The 18,175-nt window shown below is 43.1% G+C and overlaps 1 protein-coding gene across 1 annotated transcript; it reads right to left on the bottom strand.

Moving 5' to 3' along the window:
• Positions 1 to 1,795: 1,795 nt before the first annotated feature.
• mstnb (myostatin b) lies at positions 1,796 to 14,360 on the bottom strand (the record flags this gene model as incomplete). Its single annotated transcript, XM_079518204.1, has 5 exons — positions 14,005 to 14,360; positions 10,007 to 10,388; positions 9,034 to 9,184; positions 5,784 to 6,006; positions 1,796 to 2,176 (listed from the first exon to the last, which is right to left on the bottom strand). Exons 1-5 carry the CDS (start codon positions 14,245 to 14,247, stop codon positions 1,796 to 1,798), a joined length of 1,380 nt encoding a protein of 459 aa, XP_079374330.1. The 5' UTR covers positions 14,248 to 14,360.
• Between the last annotated feature and the right edge of the window lie 3,815 nt (positions 14,361 to 18,175).

Raw genomic sequence — 18,175 nt, 5'->3', positions numbered from 1 at the left:
TCTGCTATTTTTGAAAAATCGTGAAAATGTGTCGCAAATCTTTGAATATATATATATAATTTCAGAGCGGACGTTTTTAACTCAAATCTTTGCTTCCTGGGGGGGTCTCTGGAACAACATATTTTCAGATGGGGGTCGGCGGCCGAAAACAGATGATTCTGGGGGTCCTTGACGTGAAAAAGGTTGAGCACCACTGACACAGAAACATATGGTATTTCTGAAAACGGAATCGGCCTCAGGTCTAAATGGGTTAATTAGCAGAAATAGCAGATCTATCTTCAATTTGTCACTGATTTCTTTAGTATATTTAAGTTATTTCTCACATCTGCCCCGTGCAATTTGTGATTACGAAGCCTAAATATAAAAAATAAAAAATGTTCAATTGATGCAAAAAACACACTAAACACACATTAAATCGTTATTCGCAAATATTTGGGTGACAATAATTAACCCATTCAGGACGGGGAAACTACACTTCCCAGTATGCACTGCAAATTAACGTCTTAATCATCAATGTCAATGTGGGGCGACTGTGGCTCAGGAGGTAGAGCAGGTCGTCCAATGATCCATGGGTCGGCGGTTCGAATCCCGGCTCCTCCTGTCTACATGTCGAAGTGTCCTTGGGCAAAGACACTGAACCCCAAATTCCTCCGATGTGCTGGTTTTTACCTTGCATGGCTTCCGCCGCAATCGGTGTATGAATGTGTGTTTGAATGGGCGAATGTAAAGCGCCTTGGATAAAGGCGCTATATAAATGCACCATTTACCATTTTATTTAACATTTTTTGTAATCGCAACACAGCCCTATCACAGTCACTGCTTGAATAAATGGACACTGGAGGCAGACGATACCGTTTTGGGGGATAATATTATGTTCCTGTCGTTCATCTCTAAGGTCTAGAGTCCAACGTTTGGCCGTTTGTGACGTTGACCTCTCTGTCCTTCTGTCCTCGACCCGGGCTGTCTCTGCATGGCCACGCTGTCGACCAGAGGAAAAGACAAATACAACTACAGAAAGACAAAAAAAAAAGAAGATCTGATATGTGGTTCGTATAAAGCGCTGCTGCTTGTTGCGACGGGGTTCGGCTACGTGTCTCTACTCCGTTTGGTTCTATTATTGCACCGCAATCTGCTGCAAAGCTGGACTGACTGATTTGGGGGGGGGGACCTATGTGTCAACAAGTTCTGGGGGTCCGGTCGGTCGGTCAGAAGAAGAACCGGGACCCCCCCTGGGGGCCGGTCCTGCAGCCTCCCCCTCCCCCTCCCTAGGGTGACCAGCTCCAAACTGTTCATTTGAGGGACGGAAGTATCGCTTGTGTGGGACAAGTGGGACAGGACGGGGTTAGCAACTTAATACTTGAGTTGCTATTTAAATGCCTTGACGTCATATTCAACCATAGGCATAATATTGCCTATCATTTTGTTAAAAAACCCTCTGGTGTCTCACATTTTGTTTTAAAATGCTAATTTTGGTCATGGGTGTTATGGCCGACTTGGTACTGTAGCCTAGGGGGGATATTTCTCATGTTATTTTAACAGGCTTAAAAACACACAAGGAAGAGAGCTATACAACAGAAAGCCAACCACAAGGGGACTAACTCTGCATTTGAACACTGATCATCCCTGCTATAGCCACTCACAATGTGGGACAGCGGTTCTCATTTTGTGGGGACGCCTGAAAAGTCTTGGAAATGAGGGACTGTCCCACGCCCCCAAGGGGGGACTTTCTTTCTGGTCACCCTATAACCCCTCCCCTCCCCCACCTCGGACCACCACCACCCCCGCCCGCGGCTCCTCACGAGCATCCGCAGCGGTCCACCACCATGGACGGGATCTTCCCGTAGACGATCTCCTCCTTGTCGTTGAAGTAGAGCATGTTGATGGGCGACACCTTCTTGGGCGTGCAGCACGGGCCGGCCGTGCCGCGCGGCGTGGCCCTGTTGACCAGGTGCGTGTGCGGGTACTTCTCCAGGTGCAGGTACTCGCACTCGCCGATGCAGTAGTTTGCCTTGTAGCGCTTGGGCGCGATGATCCAGTCCCAGCCGAAGTCCTCGAAGTCCACCATCAGCGGGTAGCGGCAGCAGCGCGACTCCGGCGAGTTCTCCTCGCAGTCGAGGCCCGAGTCGCGCCGGGTGCGCCGCGGGCTGTCCGAAATCTTCACCTCCAGGAAGGGTTGCTGCAATGCGGGAAGGGGGGGGGGGGGGGGGGGGGGAGCGCAAAGAGTGTGACGAAGAGTTTCAACGAATACAGGATAAACAAGTGGAATTGGAAGTAGGGACGGAGCATTTTTATTCATAAAGCACCTCATAAAGCACCTTATCGATCAGGCTTATCGAGCCGGGTTCTTATCGAGCCCACTATCGAGCATTTTCTATTATTTTGTGGAAAGACGGGAGACAATATATTCTGAACAGAACCGGTATATTTTACTAGGGCCTTAATTCAAATACATCTAACAGACGGAAGGCAATTGACCTTTTTACTTTGGGGAAAAGAATATTGAAGAAACTGTTAACTGGTTTCCCCGGGTAGCGCTGGTCAATTGGCAGGTACACTTTTTGACCGACATGTTTGTGCCAGCGTGGATGATTATACATTTTATTTCTTGATCGCCTCTTATTTTGATTGTTTAAACATGACGTCATGGGCCACTATGCTCCATGGTAGGCTTGATAAGCCCAAAGCTAATTGATAACGGGTATCAGTTATCAAGCTCTATCCCTAATTGGAAGTGACAAGGCAAAGGAATGAGCAGACGTACAGAACTGGAACTGGAACACTATAAAACTGAAGTTGATGAATCGGTATTCTGTCCTGATTGGAGGAAATCGGGGACCCACTTGAAAGACCTCTCTGTTACTGAACTCTGTGGCAACGACTAACAAAAAAAAGCCTTTGTTTTGACCCCAAAATATAACTTTAATAGCTCATGGAATAGGTTGATAGTAGCAGTGTGTTTGTTAGTCCGAGTTGCACAGTCAGTCACACGGGAGCCTGCCAGGAATTTGGGGTAGGTGAACTTTTATGTAATCGGCCAATAAGACGTGGGATTATTGCTGGGGCTGTCTGGGCACGCGTCCAATCCAAGCGCAGGTGTGCGGCTCCCTGGAGTCTGAGTTCATTAGCGACTTTTCAGAGCTCTGTCAAATCCTTGCTGGCGGGTGGAAACCTAGCATAATGTCCAAAACAGTTCCTTGTTTTTAGTTTAAAAAAAAAAACATTTAAACAACTAAGTAGCCGACCTAGAAGCTCACAACGCCTCAAAATGCCACGCCTTATGTGACACTCTTGAATGTGATGAAGTAGGACATTACTTTACGAGATTAAAAAAAAAATCTAAACAAAAAGTAGAAATATGGAGATTCAAGGTTTCTGCCCGACAGCAATGACGTGTGAATTCCTTGCGGCTCCAACCGAACCCATGCAGGCCTGCATTAACGATGGAACGTACTGGCGCTTAAGCCCCCAGGGCCCACAGCTTGCAGGGACCCGTGTGAGAGATTATTTCATACAGCTGTCGCTTCCGTCGAAACCGTATTCATAGGTCAACCGTCGGATTTCAACGTAACGCAACACAGGAACTAGTGTTTTTTTCATCGTCTAACACAGGGGTTCTCAACCTGTGGGTCGCGACCCCTCGTGGGGTCGCCACATTATTTTGGGGGGTCCCCAAATTGTATATATAAAAAAAATAAAAACTTTTTTTTACAACTGAATGGCTGGAAAATGGAAATGAAGAGTTTACATATAGTACACATAGTACATGCATACACCTTCCCTAATGATTATATCTGGTTTCAGTATTTATTTATGGTGTGTTGTCTCTATTATTAAGGTTATTGTAACAGTCAATTTATATTGGGGGTCGGGAGGGGGCGGGGCAGGGGTCCCGAGACATTGCCAAAGCATTTCCGGGGGCCCAAAACGTTGAGAACCCCTGGTCTAACACAGGGGTTTTCAACTAATTATGAACCAGGGACCACCACCCTGACTAAGAATCAACCTGGGGACCACTGTTGTGTTAGGTGGCGGGATGTGGGCGTGGTGTGAGGGGGAAAAACCTTGACATTAAATATTGACTGTTATATTAAGGGCTTCATTTAATTTGTTAATTTGAGGTGAATTAAATAAAGCCCTTAACGGCCATTATTTAACTGACATGCTAATGGTCCAGAGCTCAAAAAAATTCCTATTCTATTTATTTCACATGGTTGCCCTTATTCTGTTCTCTTAAGCCCAAACCACACCAAAGGGTCAGGTTGGGACATAACGTTTTTTAAGGTAGACCACACCAAAGCAACTGAGCAGCCTTATGACTCTATGGGAGCAGCCTTATGACTCTATGGGAGCAGCCTTATAACTATATGGGAGCAGCCTTATGACTCTATGGGAGCAGCCTTATGCCTCTATGGGAGCAGCCTTGTAACTCTATGGGAGCAGCCTTATGACTCTATGGGAGCCGCCTTATAACTCTATGGGAGCAGCCTTATGACTCTATGGAAGCAGCCTTATAACTCTATGGGAGCAGCCTTATGACTCTATGGGAGCCGCCTTATAACTCTATGGGAACAGCCTTATGACTCTATGGGAGCAGCCTTATAACTCTATGGGAGCAGCCTTATGACTCTATGGGAGCAGCCTTATAACTATGGGAGCAGCCTTATAACTCTATGGGAACAGCCTTATGACTCTATGGGAGCAGCCTTATGACTCTATGGGAACAGCCTTATGACTCTATGGGAGCAGCCTTATAACTCTATGGGAACAGCCTTATGACTATATGGGAGCAGCCTTATAACTCTATGGGAGCAGCCTTATGACTCTATGGGAGCAGCCTTATAACTCTATGGGAGCAGCCTTATAACTATGGGAACAGCCTTATGACTATGGGAGCAGCCTTATGACTATGGGAACAGCCTTATGACTCTATGGGAGCAGCCTTATAACTCTATGGGAACAGCCTTATGACTCTATGGGAGCAGCCTTATAACTCTATGGGAGCAGCCTTATGACTCTATGGGAGCAGCCTTATAACTCTATGGGAGCAGCCTTATAACTCTATGGGAACAGCCTTATGACTCTATGGGAGCAGCCTTATGACTCTATGGGAACAGCCTTATGACTCTATGGGAGCAGCCTTATGACTCTATGGGAGCAGCCTTATGACTCTATGGGAGCCGCCTTATAACTCTATGGGAACAGCCTTATGACTCTATGGGAGCAGCCTTATAACTCTATGGGAGCAGCCTTATGACTCTATGGGAGCAGCCTTATAACTCTATGGGAGCAGCCTTATAACTCTATGGGAGCAGCCTTATGACTCTATGGGAACAGCCTTATGACTCTATGGGAGCAGCCTTATAACTCTATGGGAGCAGCCTTATAACTCTATGGGAGCAGCCTTATGACTCTATGGGAGCAGCGGCGATAGTGCTGGCTGAACGCAAGTACATTCACTGAGCGTGCGGACGCAAAAAAGTGTACTTTGTACTTTTACTCCACTACAATTATTTTAAATGTTTATTTACTTGCAGTTGAGACGAATAACAGTCTAAGGCCATCATTTATTCTGACCCTCCCCCCTTCCGAAAAGGCCTATCTGTGGATAATTAGTGTTGACTTAGACTGTTATTCGTCTCAACTGCTGCTTTCTAGATGTAAACTATTATTACAAAACACATTCATCACTTCTGCACTATAGACACGTTGGCCATTTTGGAAAACAGCCGATCTACAAGCTCACAGTGGAGTCGCGGAGCAGAGCGGAGCGGAGTGGGACTCACCAGGCCCTCCTCTCCCGGCAGCGTGGAGGACACGGCCAGGTCGGTGCCGCGCGCGTCGAAGGCGTTGATCTCGATGCCGTGGTTGGTGTCGGGCTGCCGCAGCCAGCCGCTCAGCACCTGCTTGACGTCGATGCTCTGCCAGGAGCCCACGCCCGCTGCCACCTCCATCTTCAGGAAGCGGATCCGTACGCGTCTCCTGCCGTCCGCCGTCACCGGCATGAGCCTGGGGGGAGGGGGGGGGGGGGGGGGGGGGGGGGGGGGGGGGAGACGCAGGCCTGTCTCAATTATTACTAGGGGAGTCTAGGGCGGCATTCCTATTCGGGGGTTTATGATCCGGGTCGAGAGCGGGTGATAACGTTACGTCACGTTGTAGTAGTCATTGTTTTGTAGTCATCAGGCCGTGACCATCAATCTGGAACTTCCTTGCCCTCAAACCCATTTTTCCCAATAAAAGCTGCAGGCTACGAGAGAACGAGTCGCGCTTTTATTGTTATTCTTCCGGTTTGAGGGAAAGGAAGTTCCAGATTGAGGGTTCCGGCCTGATGACTGCAAAACAATTACTACAACATGACGTAACGATATCATCCTGATGACTACAAAACAATGACTACAACATGATGTAACGATATCATTCTGATCAGTGACTACAAAACAATGACTACAACATGACGTAACGATATCATCCTGATGACTACAAAACAATGACTACAACATGACGTAACGATATCATCCTGATGACTACAAAACAATGACTACAACATGACGTAACGATATCATTCTGATGACTGCAAAACAATGACTACAACATGATGTAACGATATAATTCTGATGACTACAAAATAATGACTGCAACATGACGTAACAATATCATTCTGATGACTACAAAACAATGACTACAACATGACGTAACAATATCATCCTGATGACTGCAAAACAATGACTACAACATGACGTAACGATATCATCCTCTCCTGAACGTATCATGCGGCAATTTTGTAACACAGACAAGGCGTAAATATAAGCCTGGTGACGCGAGGTTATTACTAGGGTGACGAGATCCAAACTGTCCATTTGAGGGACAGAAGTATCGCTTGTTTGGGACAAGTGGGACTGGACGGGGTTAGCAACTCATTACTCAAGTTGCTATTAAATGCATTGATGTCATATTCGACCGTAGGCCTAATATTATTGCCTATCATTTTGTTATTGAGCCCCTCCTATACACAGGTTTAATGTTTGTCTTTAGTTCAATGTTTGTTTTGTGAACGCCATTGACAATGAAGGGAAAATGTACATCATAATGTGTCATTTACGTTATATTGTCTCTTTATTGTTAATGGCGTTTAATGTTTGTGTTTGCACTGTTTTACATCACCATTACATCACCTAATCAACATGAGTTAGACTTGAATATATTAGCGCCCCTCAGGAGTGATTTTTTGGTCATGGGTGGTATGGCAGACTTGGTACTGTAACCAAGAATATATTTAAACAGGCTTAAAAACACATCTTGCAGTAAAAGAGACAATGACAGAGCTTTACAACAGAAAGCCAACTATTAGGGGGTTAACTATTACGAATTTGTGGGACACCTGAAACGTCTTGGAAATGAGGGACTGTCCCACGCAAAGGGTCACCCTAATTATTACGTAGGTGATCAGCTAATCATTGATTGATTGATTGATTGATTGATTGATTGATTGAATACTTCATTCAGACAGAAATGTAAACAGTACAGAGTGCAGTCAGACAGTGGCCTTGCTGTCTTGTTTCCATTCGGGTCCTATGTATTCAATTAATAAACATGACATGACAATTAACAACAAAATTCAATATCATCACAAAAAGTAAAACACTGTATAGAGTCGAAGAAAAAAGAAGAAGGTGGTTGTAAAGAGGGGGGGGGGGGGTGGATCACCTGCCTAAAGTGATCATTTCCTCCAAGGTGGAGTTTCGGGCCTGTTTTAAAGGAAGTCTGTGATCTGCATTTTTTGAGGGAAGGGGTCAGGGCATTCCACGCTTTGTTGGCAGTGCTGTAGAAAGAGAATTGAGTCTTGACCAATGTATATATATATATTTTTTTACAAGTGGGTGGTACCAGATCGCTTACTTTGTTTAGGTAAAATTAGTCAGGTGGTAATGAGGGCATTGAGGGCAAAGATATGCAAGCAATATACAATTTTGATTGCTTAACTCTCTGCTACCCGGACCCAACCTAGGCTAGCAAAATGGGTTCGTAAGAGGTGGGTCATCAGCCACATGCCGAAGAGTAGTCAAATTAGTTTGTTTTTGGGAGGTTTGAAGATTATAGTCTTAAAGTGACATTGGGATAGTTGGAGAACCAAGAGGTGGAAGCATAGTGAAAGGAGGGCTGAATTAGGACTTCAGCAAGAGTCCTGAGAGGACTTTATAATTACAAAAGATGACATTCCAACTTCCAGTCCCTGGGCGGACACTCTAACCACAAGGCCACTGAATTGATCTCAGTCAACATAGCTCAGTTTTAAGTTAAGTTTTCGCTTAGTTGGCCTGGGCCGTGGCTCAGCGGTCCAGGCACCTTGGCTGGTAATCCAGTCTGGCAGTGTGCCGCGGGTTCGACTCCCGATCCCGACGGCCTTCACTTGCATGTCACTCCCCCATCTCTCTTCCCATTTCCTGTTAGCCTACTTACTGTCTATCCCTCCATACAAAATATAAAATAAAGGCAAAAGACACAGAAAAAAAAAACACACTTAGAAAAAAAAAAAGTTTTCACTTAGTTTTCGTTGGTGGAAAATAAAAAGGTAGTGGACAAACATTGTTCGCTATAGAGCGTCGCAGTCCCGCCCCCTCGAGAGACCCGGAAAATAAATCCCCATTAATTTTCCTCATAGACTTTTCAGAAAGTATTTATTTAAAGACGTTTACGCCGCGGACAAAGCCAACTCTTGTCGTGACAAATCATGACAACAAACATAATTTTTCGGGCTGAACAAATAATTAGAAAGAAGAAGAAAACAGCAGGTTACAACACTTTTTTTGTTGTTTTTCTTCTTTGTAATTATTTGTTTGGTCCAAAATATTGTGTTTGTTGTCATGATTTGTCACGACTCAAGTTGGCTTCGTACGACGCTTAAAATAAATACTTTTTGAAATGTCTATGGGAAAAATGCATTGGGATTCATTTCCTGGGCCTGGTGTCGCCATGACAGGGGGCGGGACTGCGACGCTCTATATAGTGTTTTAGTAAGCGGTAGGTAGTCCCATATACCTGGAGATCTGCAGCGAGACGGTGGTGTCCTGGTCAGAGGCTCGGAGGTGGACCCACAGCTGGGCGCGGACCACCCGGCTCACCTGCAGCTTCTGCCTGAAGGAGAACAGGCAGCACTTCGGCACCTGGTCCACCTGCACCAGAGGGTCCGCTGCAGAGAGGACGAGAAGGTCACAGGTCAATGCCGCTGACCCTCCCCCCACTGAGCCTTTTTTGGTCTAATAGACGTCTAATATTCGTCTAAAGGGCCGTCTAAAAATGCGATAAAAAACGGCTAAAAATGAAAAACATTTAGACGTCTATTCGTAGATTAGACGTTGATTAGCGGTTGTTTAAACGTCTATATATACTATAGACGGTCTAAAGAACTTTAGACGCACGTCTAATAGCTCAGTGGCTCAGTGGATCTGGTCCATGTCAATTTCCATACATGCCTCTTCTCGTCCTCTCTCTCTTATTCCTAAACGTAACCTTAGTAAAACGATGTCTAAACCTAACCTTATTCCTATACGTGACCTCAGTAAAACTATGTCTAAACCTAACCTTTACGTGACCTCAGTAAAACTATGTCTAAACCTAACCATATTCCTATACGTGATCTCAGTAAAACTATGTCTAAACCTAACCTTATTCCAAAACCGTAACCTCAGTAAAACTATGTCTAAACCTAACCATATTCCTATACGTGACCTCAGTAAAACTACGCCTAAACCTAACCTTATTCCTATACGTGATCTCAGTAAAACTATGCTTAAACCTAACCTTATACCTAAACGTGATCTCAGTAAAACGCCTAAACGCCTAAACCTAACCTTATTCATATACGTGACCTCAGTAAAACTATGTCTAAACCTAACCATATTCCTATACGTGATCTCAGTAAAACTATAACTAAAACCTAACCATATTTCGGTTTGGTAGCGGTTTGCGGGTGTGTTCCTAAAACAGCAGATCTAGAAGCATTCGGACGTACGTTGGGTGGCCATCATCATGATGGTCTCTGCGAAGGCGTGTTCCTCGTCCTCCTCGTCCATGCCCGCCGCTGCGTCCTGCATCCTCTCTCCTGGTAGTCTGTAGTCGTGGCGGTACTGCTGCTCTCGCGTCCTCTCTCCTCCTCCTGCGCCTCCCGGTGGCACGCGGCGGTACTGCATGTCCCCCAGCACGTCGTACTGGTCGAGCAGCCGCTGCAGCGGCGGCGCGCGCGGCAGCAGCTGCTGCACCACGTCGCGGCTGATGTTGGGCGCCACGCGCAGCCGCAGCTTGCTCAGGATCTGCGACTTGATGGCGTTCAGGCGCATGGTCTTGATGTGCTGCCGCGCGCTGGCACACGTGGAGCACTGCGGCTCGCCGCCGTCCTGTAAGTCAACGGAACAATTATTGACTTTAAAGGTTTCATGACATTTTCGTTTTTCTTTTTAGGTTTTATGACCTCAATTACACCCCCAAAAAAACATTCAGTGGATTTTCTGTGGCCTGGAGTTTTCTCTTTGGAGGTCTTTTGGGCTGCAATGAAAACAGGCAAAACAGTGAAAACAGTGACATCTGCTGGCAAATCCCATTGACATATATGGGATTTGCAGGCTGTGACATCACAAACAGCAGGAAAATCAGAGCACTTGTTTGAGCCAGAAAACCCCAGACCACAGAAAATCTACTGAATGTTAAAAGTTCAGGTTTTTTGGTGCAATTGAGCACAGAAAACCTAACTTTTTTTTAATGTCACAGTCCCTTTAATTTAAAATGTAACTTTCCCTGTGTGGAGTTTACATGGTAAACGCCCCAAAACTTAGGAAAGTATTGACTATATAGGAACAGACTCAGGGAACACAGCCTTGCAGTAGAGAAAGGCCACCACAGACAGACCCTGCTCCCAAGGGAAGACAGACTATGCAACCACTGCACACAAAATGTGGTGGAAACAGAGCTACACTTTCTAACCACCTGCCCACTATACCAAGACATGATCAGAGACACACACTTTCCACAGATTACACACACCCAAAGCTAATTACTTGCGCAAGCAGAGCGCGCAAGTGATAGTTTTCGTCCAGTGCTTCGATGTATGTCGCCGTTTGATGTGTATGCGCCGTGCCAGCGGCATACGCAAAGTAACCACAGTATAGCCTACAACTAATCAACTTGCGCACTAGTAGGCCATTTATGGCCTACTTGTGTGCAACAAGCAAGTAGGCACTCGACAGAGTGCAGTTCTAGTTTGAATCTATGACCAACGGCAAACACAGCAGCAAGCAGTTAGCCGATGGAATACAACCACCCTAAGGACTACCATCTGTAGGCTACCAAGTAGACCTACTGCACATGTAAACAGAACTGCTACCTTTAACCTGAGCTTTGTTTTGTATACTATTTAAATAGTCTTGAGGAAGAAAAATGCTGCTATTTGTCCTAAAGTGACTAAAAAAAAGCTGCTATTTGTTTCAAAAAAAGCTTTATAACGTGTAATCGTGTATAACATGTAACGATGCAATGTGACATATCTCTGTTTACAAAATGCTGTACTGTGCCAACTGTATATACTTTCTCCATTTTCAACTGTTTTTATTGTATTTTGACACTTGCTTTGGCAATGCTCCTTTGAAATTGTATGTTCTCCCTGTGTTCCTTGTACCCTCACGAAAAAAAAAACATGCAGTAATCCTGGTCTCTAAACTGCCTCCCCCTGGGCCAGCCGGGGCGCCTGATGGAGTGGAAAGGAACTGGTTTGGTGTTCCGTCAACGCACTACGTCCAACCAGGGAAACTCTCCCCTTGTCAGGTGAAAAGAAGCGGCTTGGACTCCTCATTCTGAACAGGCTGATTCTAAAAAATGCCTTATAAAGTTTTGTATCTCCCCAGGTTGGCAGAGGGAGAGTACTAGTGCCCATTACATTAGACAATTGACACTGGATGAAAATTAAATGTGTTGCAAATGGTGGGATAAAAATGTAGTAAAAAAGTCTACCATTCAGATTGTATAAATTGGACTTACCGTACTTCATACATTCTGATTTATTGATTAAATAATCAGAACTGTATTGAAATGCCAAATATGAATTTAGAAACAAATAGTCACTGTGAGAGAATTAAACTAATAAAACATGCATTTAATTAAACATGGGTTTAAAAAAAAGTAACTGATTGATTGATTGATTCTTTATTTAAGTGTCATGCTTCCGAAGAAGCCCAGCCCATATGGACTTACAGGACACTTTTTACAGTTTACATGAACAATTAACTATTTGAGTATTTGAAAAACTTTACATTATATTTTGAAAATAGCCAATCTACAAGCTCAAGGGACTATGAAATGTGAATATATATATATATATATATATATATATATATATATATATATATATTCACATTTCATATATATATGTATATATATATATATATATATATATATATATATATATATATATATTCACATTTCATATATATATATATATATATATATATATATATATATATATATATATATATATATGGTTAATGTGTTTTGTAATAATGTAGGACATGAGTAGCTGAACCTACAATAATATAAAACAAAATCTACAAAGTAGACCTGAGGCCGATTAAAAAAAGGCTTCTAAATCCTGACAGTTTTCTGAAAACCATAATGTTTCTATGTCAGTGGTGCTCAACTTTTTCCATGTCAAGGAAACCCCAGATTTATCTGAATTTGGCTGCTGAAAATAATGTAGTTCTAGGGACCCCACCATGAAGTTAAAAAGTTCATTGTGAAAGAATATATATTCAAAGATTTGCGGCACATTTTATAATAATGGTTAAAACACCAAAAGGGGTTCCCGTCCTGATTCGGTTAAACTAGTAAGTAACGTTTTTCAAATAAATGTAGTGGAGTAAAAGTAGAAATATGTGCCTCTGGGATAGCCTGGCTCCAGCCCTGAATCGCTAGCCACGCATTAAAAAAAAAAAAATCTGGAATAATGAAGTGAAGCTAAATGAGTGTCAGGCTATGCTCAGAGATGCAGTGGAGTAGACGTAAAAGTATTGGAAATTGAACATTATCCAGTACCAGTGTTGAGTAGGCTAAATGTATTAGAAAATGTGGTCATTCCTATATTATCCGGTGCCATTTGTGTCCCCAGGTCAGAATGCAGCATATTTTGTGTAAAATCAGCAAAAACACTAATTACAAAAAGCGTATCTCATACTATTAAAGGTTTTCCACCATAGAAAACAAAACATGATACCCCAGAGTGAAATCAATATAAAATAATCCCTTTGATTTGAGTAGAGGTTTGCTAAAATGCCATGCCCCCCCATATCATGTTTGTTCAGCTTCATTTACAAATCTCTTCAAATTCACACAAAATCAAAACATTTGAATTTGTATTGAATTTGTATAGGCCTACTATTGTTCTAATGCTTCTCACCAAATGTTATGAATTGTAATAAATGTATTTTTTGTCCAGTTTGTCCCTGACTTTACTGTCCCCCCTGTTACTGTCCCCCATGTTATGCAAATCCACCTGTAAATGTCCCCTGACAAAATATTTCTCTAGCCAAATTACTTCAGAAAGTAGCTTTTTTTTATGTCCAAAAATTTCCCTACCCCCCTGTTACAGTATAAATAATGGATATGGAAGAATTGGAATATGAAGCTGGACTATACATTTTACTACTTTTGTTACTGGAAATTCTGAATGACCAAGTTACTTGAAAACCAAGTTGACCTGACCAAGTTACTTGAAAACCTCAGAGAGTGTACAAATGGAACCAAATCGGGTCCATTTGGTTCCATTTGTGCACTCTCAGAGTTAAATGAACATAGATTTTTTTTCAATATAAATTGGGGTCCCAGAGATAGAAACGGTGGTCTGTGCATGGCCATATTAATTAAACGCACGTCAAACTGCATGGGGGTCCTTTGAAATGAAAATGGTTGAGAATGACTGCTATAGGGCCGTAAACATCTCCCTTCCCTGGCAGACTGCATGACACTCACCTCTGCCTGCTGAGACTGCGTGCTGGTCGCTGATGATGATGATGATGATGATGATGATGACAATGAGATCTGCTGAGATGAAGCAGAAGAAGTCGACGATGATGAAGAAGAAGAAGCAGCGGAAGATGGTGAATATGTCTTGTGGTGGTTGTTGTCCTCCTCACAGAAGGCATGGTGGTGGTTGAGTGGTCCCAGCGCCAGCAGCACGCCGCTCACACACACCACAAGGCCGGCCACACGCATGGCTGGCTGGCTGAGCCTTGGACGTCCCGACTAAGCTCCGATATGAGGCTCCGATCGAGAGCTAAAGAATATTCCTCCTCCTTCTGAGTCCTGTGCGTGTGCGTGTGTATGTGTGTGTGTGTGTGTGCGCGCATGTGCACGTGTGGAAGTGTGTGTGTGTGTGTTGAGTTGTGTCCAGTCCAGTCCAGAGTCCACCGTGCACTAACAGACAGACAGCATGTGCTCTATTCGCAGCTCAACCTTTTTATACTCACAACTTTAAGACCGTTATGTGTCGTCTGGCTCTACGATTGGCTGGACTTCTCTGGCAACAGCCAATTAATTAACCCCAACACACACAACACGCACGCACGCACACACACGCGCGCACAGTGTGGCGGAGCGAGCCCTGCTGAAGCATGACTGTCTGCCATAATCATCATGACAGTCATGGCGCAACTTGCACCCTGTTTTGGACACCTTGCAACGTTATAAACGTCTACATAAACGTTCATATTTCAAATATAAAGTTAGGCGTAAATGGAGAGAAAAGTGTGTAAAACAACTTAACAATTTAACCAACAGTTTACTGTAAGATTAAGTACATATTATATACAGTATGTCAGTTGTTGGCATTTTCTTTTAAGTAAAAGTAGCAATATAGCAATGTTTAAAGGTATATTCAGTGATTTCACTTCATTCAAATACCACTTATTTTTTGGATAATCCTCCCTACTATAGAGTGTGCTGACCATATAAGGAGTTCCTCCCTGTCCCCAGTGAGCCCCTGGGGTAAAAAAAACCCTAGTTTCAGTTTTGGTGGCGGGTGGCAAAGCCTTCATCCAATCAGGATGAGAGGGGCCTTCCTCCAATCATGATCGAGCCTTGGTGCACATGCTGTTGGCCTGTTGCACTTCCCCCCACTGTAGAGCGTGCATGTGCAAATTTTGTTACCGGGGCGGACTGGGTGGTTTTCCAAATCACTGAATGCGCCTTTAACACACTGTTTCATGCCAGTTGAGCTCTTATTTTGAAAAGCCACAATTCCAGACTTCCGGAAGTGGGCTTAACCTAGTAAGTTGAACAGGTCCAGGACGACTATGGATCTATGGATCTATGCCGGGAAACTGGAGAGCTCCACAACGCCGGCTCTGTGCCGTCAAAGAAACGTTGTTTTGACCAAAAATGCCATCTGGGACAAAGAATAGGAGATACAGGCGATTGAAAGAAACAGATAGAATGGATTATTATGGCGAAGACGATCTAAGATGGGCGATCCATTGTCATGACAACAGCTAGCTACCAGATGCTAACGTAAGTAGCATTATGGCTTAATCGATCGAAAGCGCTATAAAAGCGCAATTGCCATTGATATATGCCAATGGCGCGGAAGCTGTTAATAGCCTTTTACATTTTAATAAAGAATGCTACAAAGGTTTTATTAAGTACCAAAACTATAGGCCTACCCATTATTATGAATGGCATGTTTAACAGTAACAGATTTATTTATTATTTATTTCAACATTTAATTCTTTATTTAAATCATCAACCATGACCGTATAAGTTGACATTGAAAAGGATGACTATAGGCTAAAATAACACAATTTACAATTAGTTTTTGTCTTTGCATTTTCTTTGCAAGTATAAGCTTGTTGACGCCGGGTTGGTGAACAGTGTCATGCTGAGAGACTGACTTTAGTTTGTCATGACACTTAATTGGCACATACATTGAACTTCAACAAAAACCTGTCCATTCAAAGATATTTAGCGCCATCTTCTGGTCAACCACGGCATTTACTGCTTCTCAAAGAACAGCTGCTAGCAGGGTACACGCAGTGGTGTACAGTATAACTACATTCACTCAAGCACTGTACTTACTAGTTAAGCACAATTTTTGAGGTATTTGTACTTTACTCGTTTTTATTAAGGGGTTGTGCTGCTTCTTCCTGCATTGTGTGCAAATTCGAAACAGGTGATACGCAGGGCCGTCCAGTGACTTCGACGAAACTCCAACACAAAATAATCACCTGCACAGAATCTACAGAAAGTAGCTCATAACATGCCTACGGTGGATTTTTATGAAACAAACCCGCTGTGCTGTTTGAAAGAGGATAATTCAAGCTAGGTTTCCCTACTACAGCTGCAATGTTGGTGTTAACATCGTTTAAAGGGATAGTTCAGATTTTTTGAACTTAAGTTGTATGAAATACTTGCCATTAATATAGTGGTTGCAGCTGTATTAATTGATTGCCAGAGTCCCGTGGTGGGAGTTCTGCTCTGGTTTTGGTCAATATTAAGTAGTTCCGGTCATTTTGTGGGGGGCACTGGGGCCACGCAGTAAAAGTAAATTAATCCACAAAACGAACGTAATTTGTATTGTTGACCTATTTCTAAAATATTAGCGCGACTTTCGTTCAACTTTGACCCCTCTATCACATGGAACTATTTTTTGGGCTTAGTGATATGGACACAAAAAACATAGTTCTGTGTGATAGAGGGGTAAAAAAAGAACGGAAGTTGCACTAATATTTTAGAAATAGGTCAACAATACAAATTACGTTAGTTTTGTGGATTACTTTACTTTTACTGCATGGCCCCCAGTGCCCCCCACAAAATGACCGGAACTACTTGATATTTCAGCAAAACCAGAGCAGAACTCCCACCACAGGACTCGGGAAATCAATTAATACAGTTGCAAACACTATATTAATGGCAAGTATTTCATAAAACTTAAGTTCAAAAAATCTGAACTATCCCTTTAATACAAGCAGATCACCAAAAGAAATTTGGATGAATGGGACGTCAATGCAGGCTATTGCAACTCTAGATTCATTATAAAAGAAATCTAGAGTTGCAAATTGCGGCTAAACTGTAACATGTGTGCTTGAATTGTTCTCAGTCTGCAGATGGAACCCAGTCTGATCAATGGAAAACACATTCATGTGAATTATGTGGATCGGATGAAAATACAGCTTCAAATACCTGATCAGTTAGCCGAAAGATAGCAGATCTACAAGCTCACAACGCGTCGCCCCTGCGACACGTTGTGAGCTTGTAGATCTGCTATCTTTCGACAGCGTCAACATATATCGGGTACTTTTTCCTCTTCATACAGAACCAAATAGACACTAATTCATTGCAGGGACCCCGCAGAAGAGAATGACGGCAGCATTGTATATGTCTCTTTCTAGGCGTGTGGCGACGGTGAAAACTGTGATGACGGATCCGTTGGACGATTCTACAAATGCCTAATAAATCATGACAGTTTTCTGGAGAAAAAAAACATGTTTCCATGTCAGTCGTTCTCAAACATTTTCATGTCAAGGACCCCCAAAAATATATGTAATTGAACCGCCAACGCCCATCTGAAAATATGTTGTTCCAGAGATCCCCCCAGAACTTGCAAAAATTTGAGTTAAAAACGTTCGATCTGAAAGCATTCAAAGATTTGTGCCACATTTTCACGGTACTTGGTGCTGCGCTATGAGCTTGTAGATCTGCTATTTTTCAACAGCTAAAGTTTAAAATGATAGTTAAAAGAATAAGTGGGTTAAAGTGGGTCCATATGCCTCATTTGGAGATACATTTCAACAAGGAATTATGACCTTTTGTCCTGATATGCGATTAAATGCATGGTCAAATCGGCCCATATCAATACTGTATATAATCTAGAAAGAATGTATTAACCCATTCAGGACAGGAACCCATTTTGGTGTTTTAAACATTATGTTATACTTTAGCTGTTGAAAAATAGCAGATCTACCAGCATATAGCGCGGCACCGAGTGAGCTTGAAGATCTGCTATATGAAAAATCTGGAAAATGTGGCGCAAATCTTTGAATACATGCAAACAGCGAATGCTTTTAACTCAAATCTTTGTGCTTTCACAGCGAACGTTATAAACTCAAATCTTTATATTCTTTCACAGCAAACGTTTTTCACTCAAATA

Source organism: Electrona antarctica, assembly GCF_951216825.1.
Source record: "Electrona antarctica genome assembly, chromosome: 13".
In the NCBI taxonomy this organism is placed as follows: Eukaryota; Metazoa; Chordata; class Actinopteri; order Myctophiformes; family Myctophidae; genus Electrona; species Electrona antarctica.
This window is presented reverse-complemented; position numbering and strand designations above follow the sequence as displayed.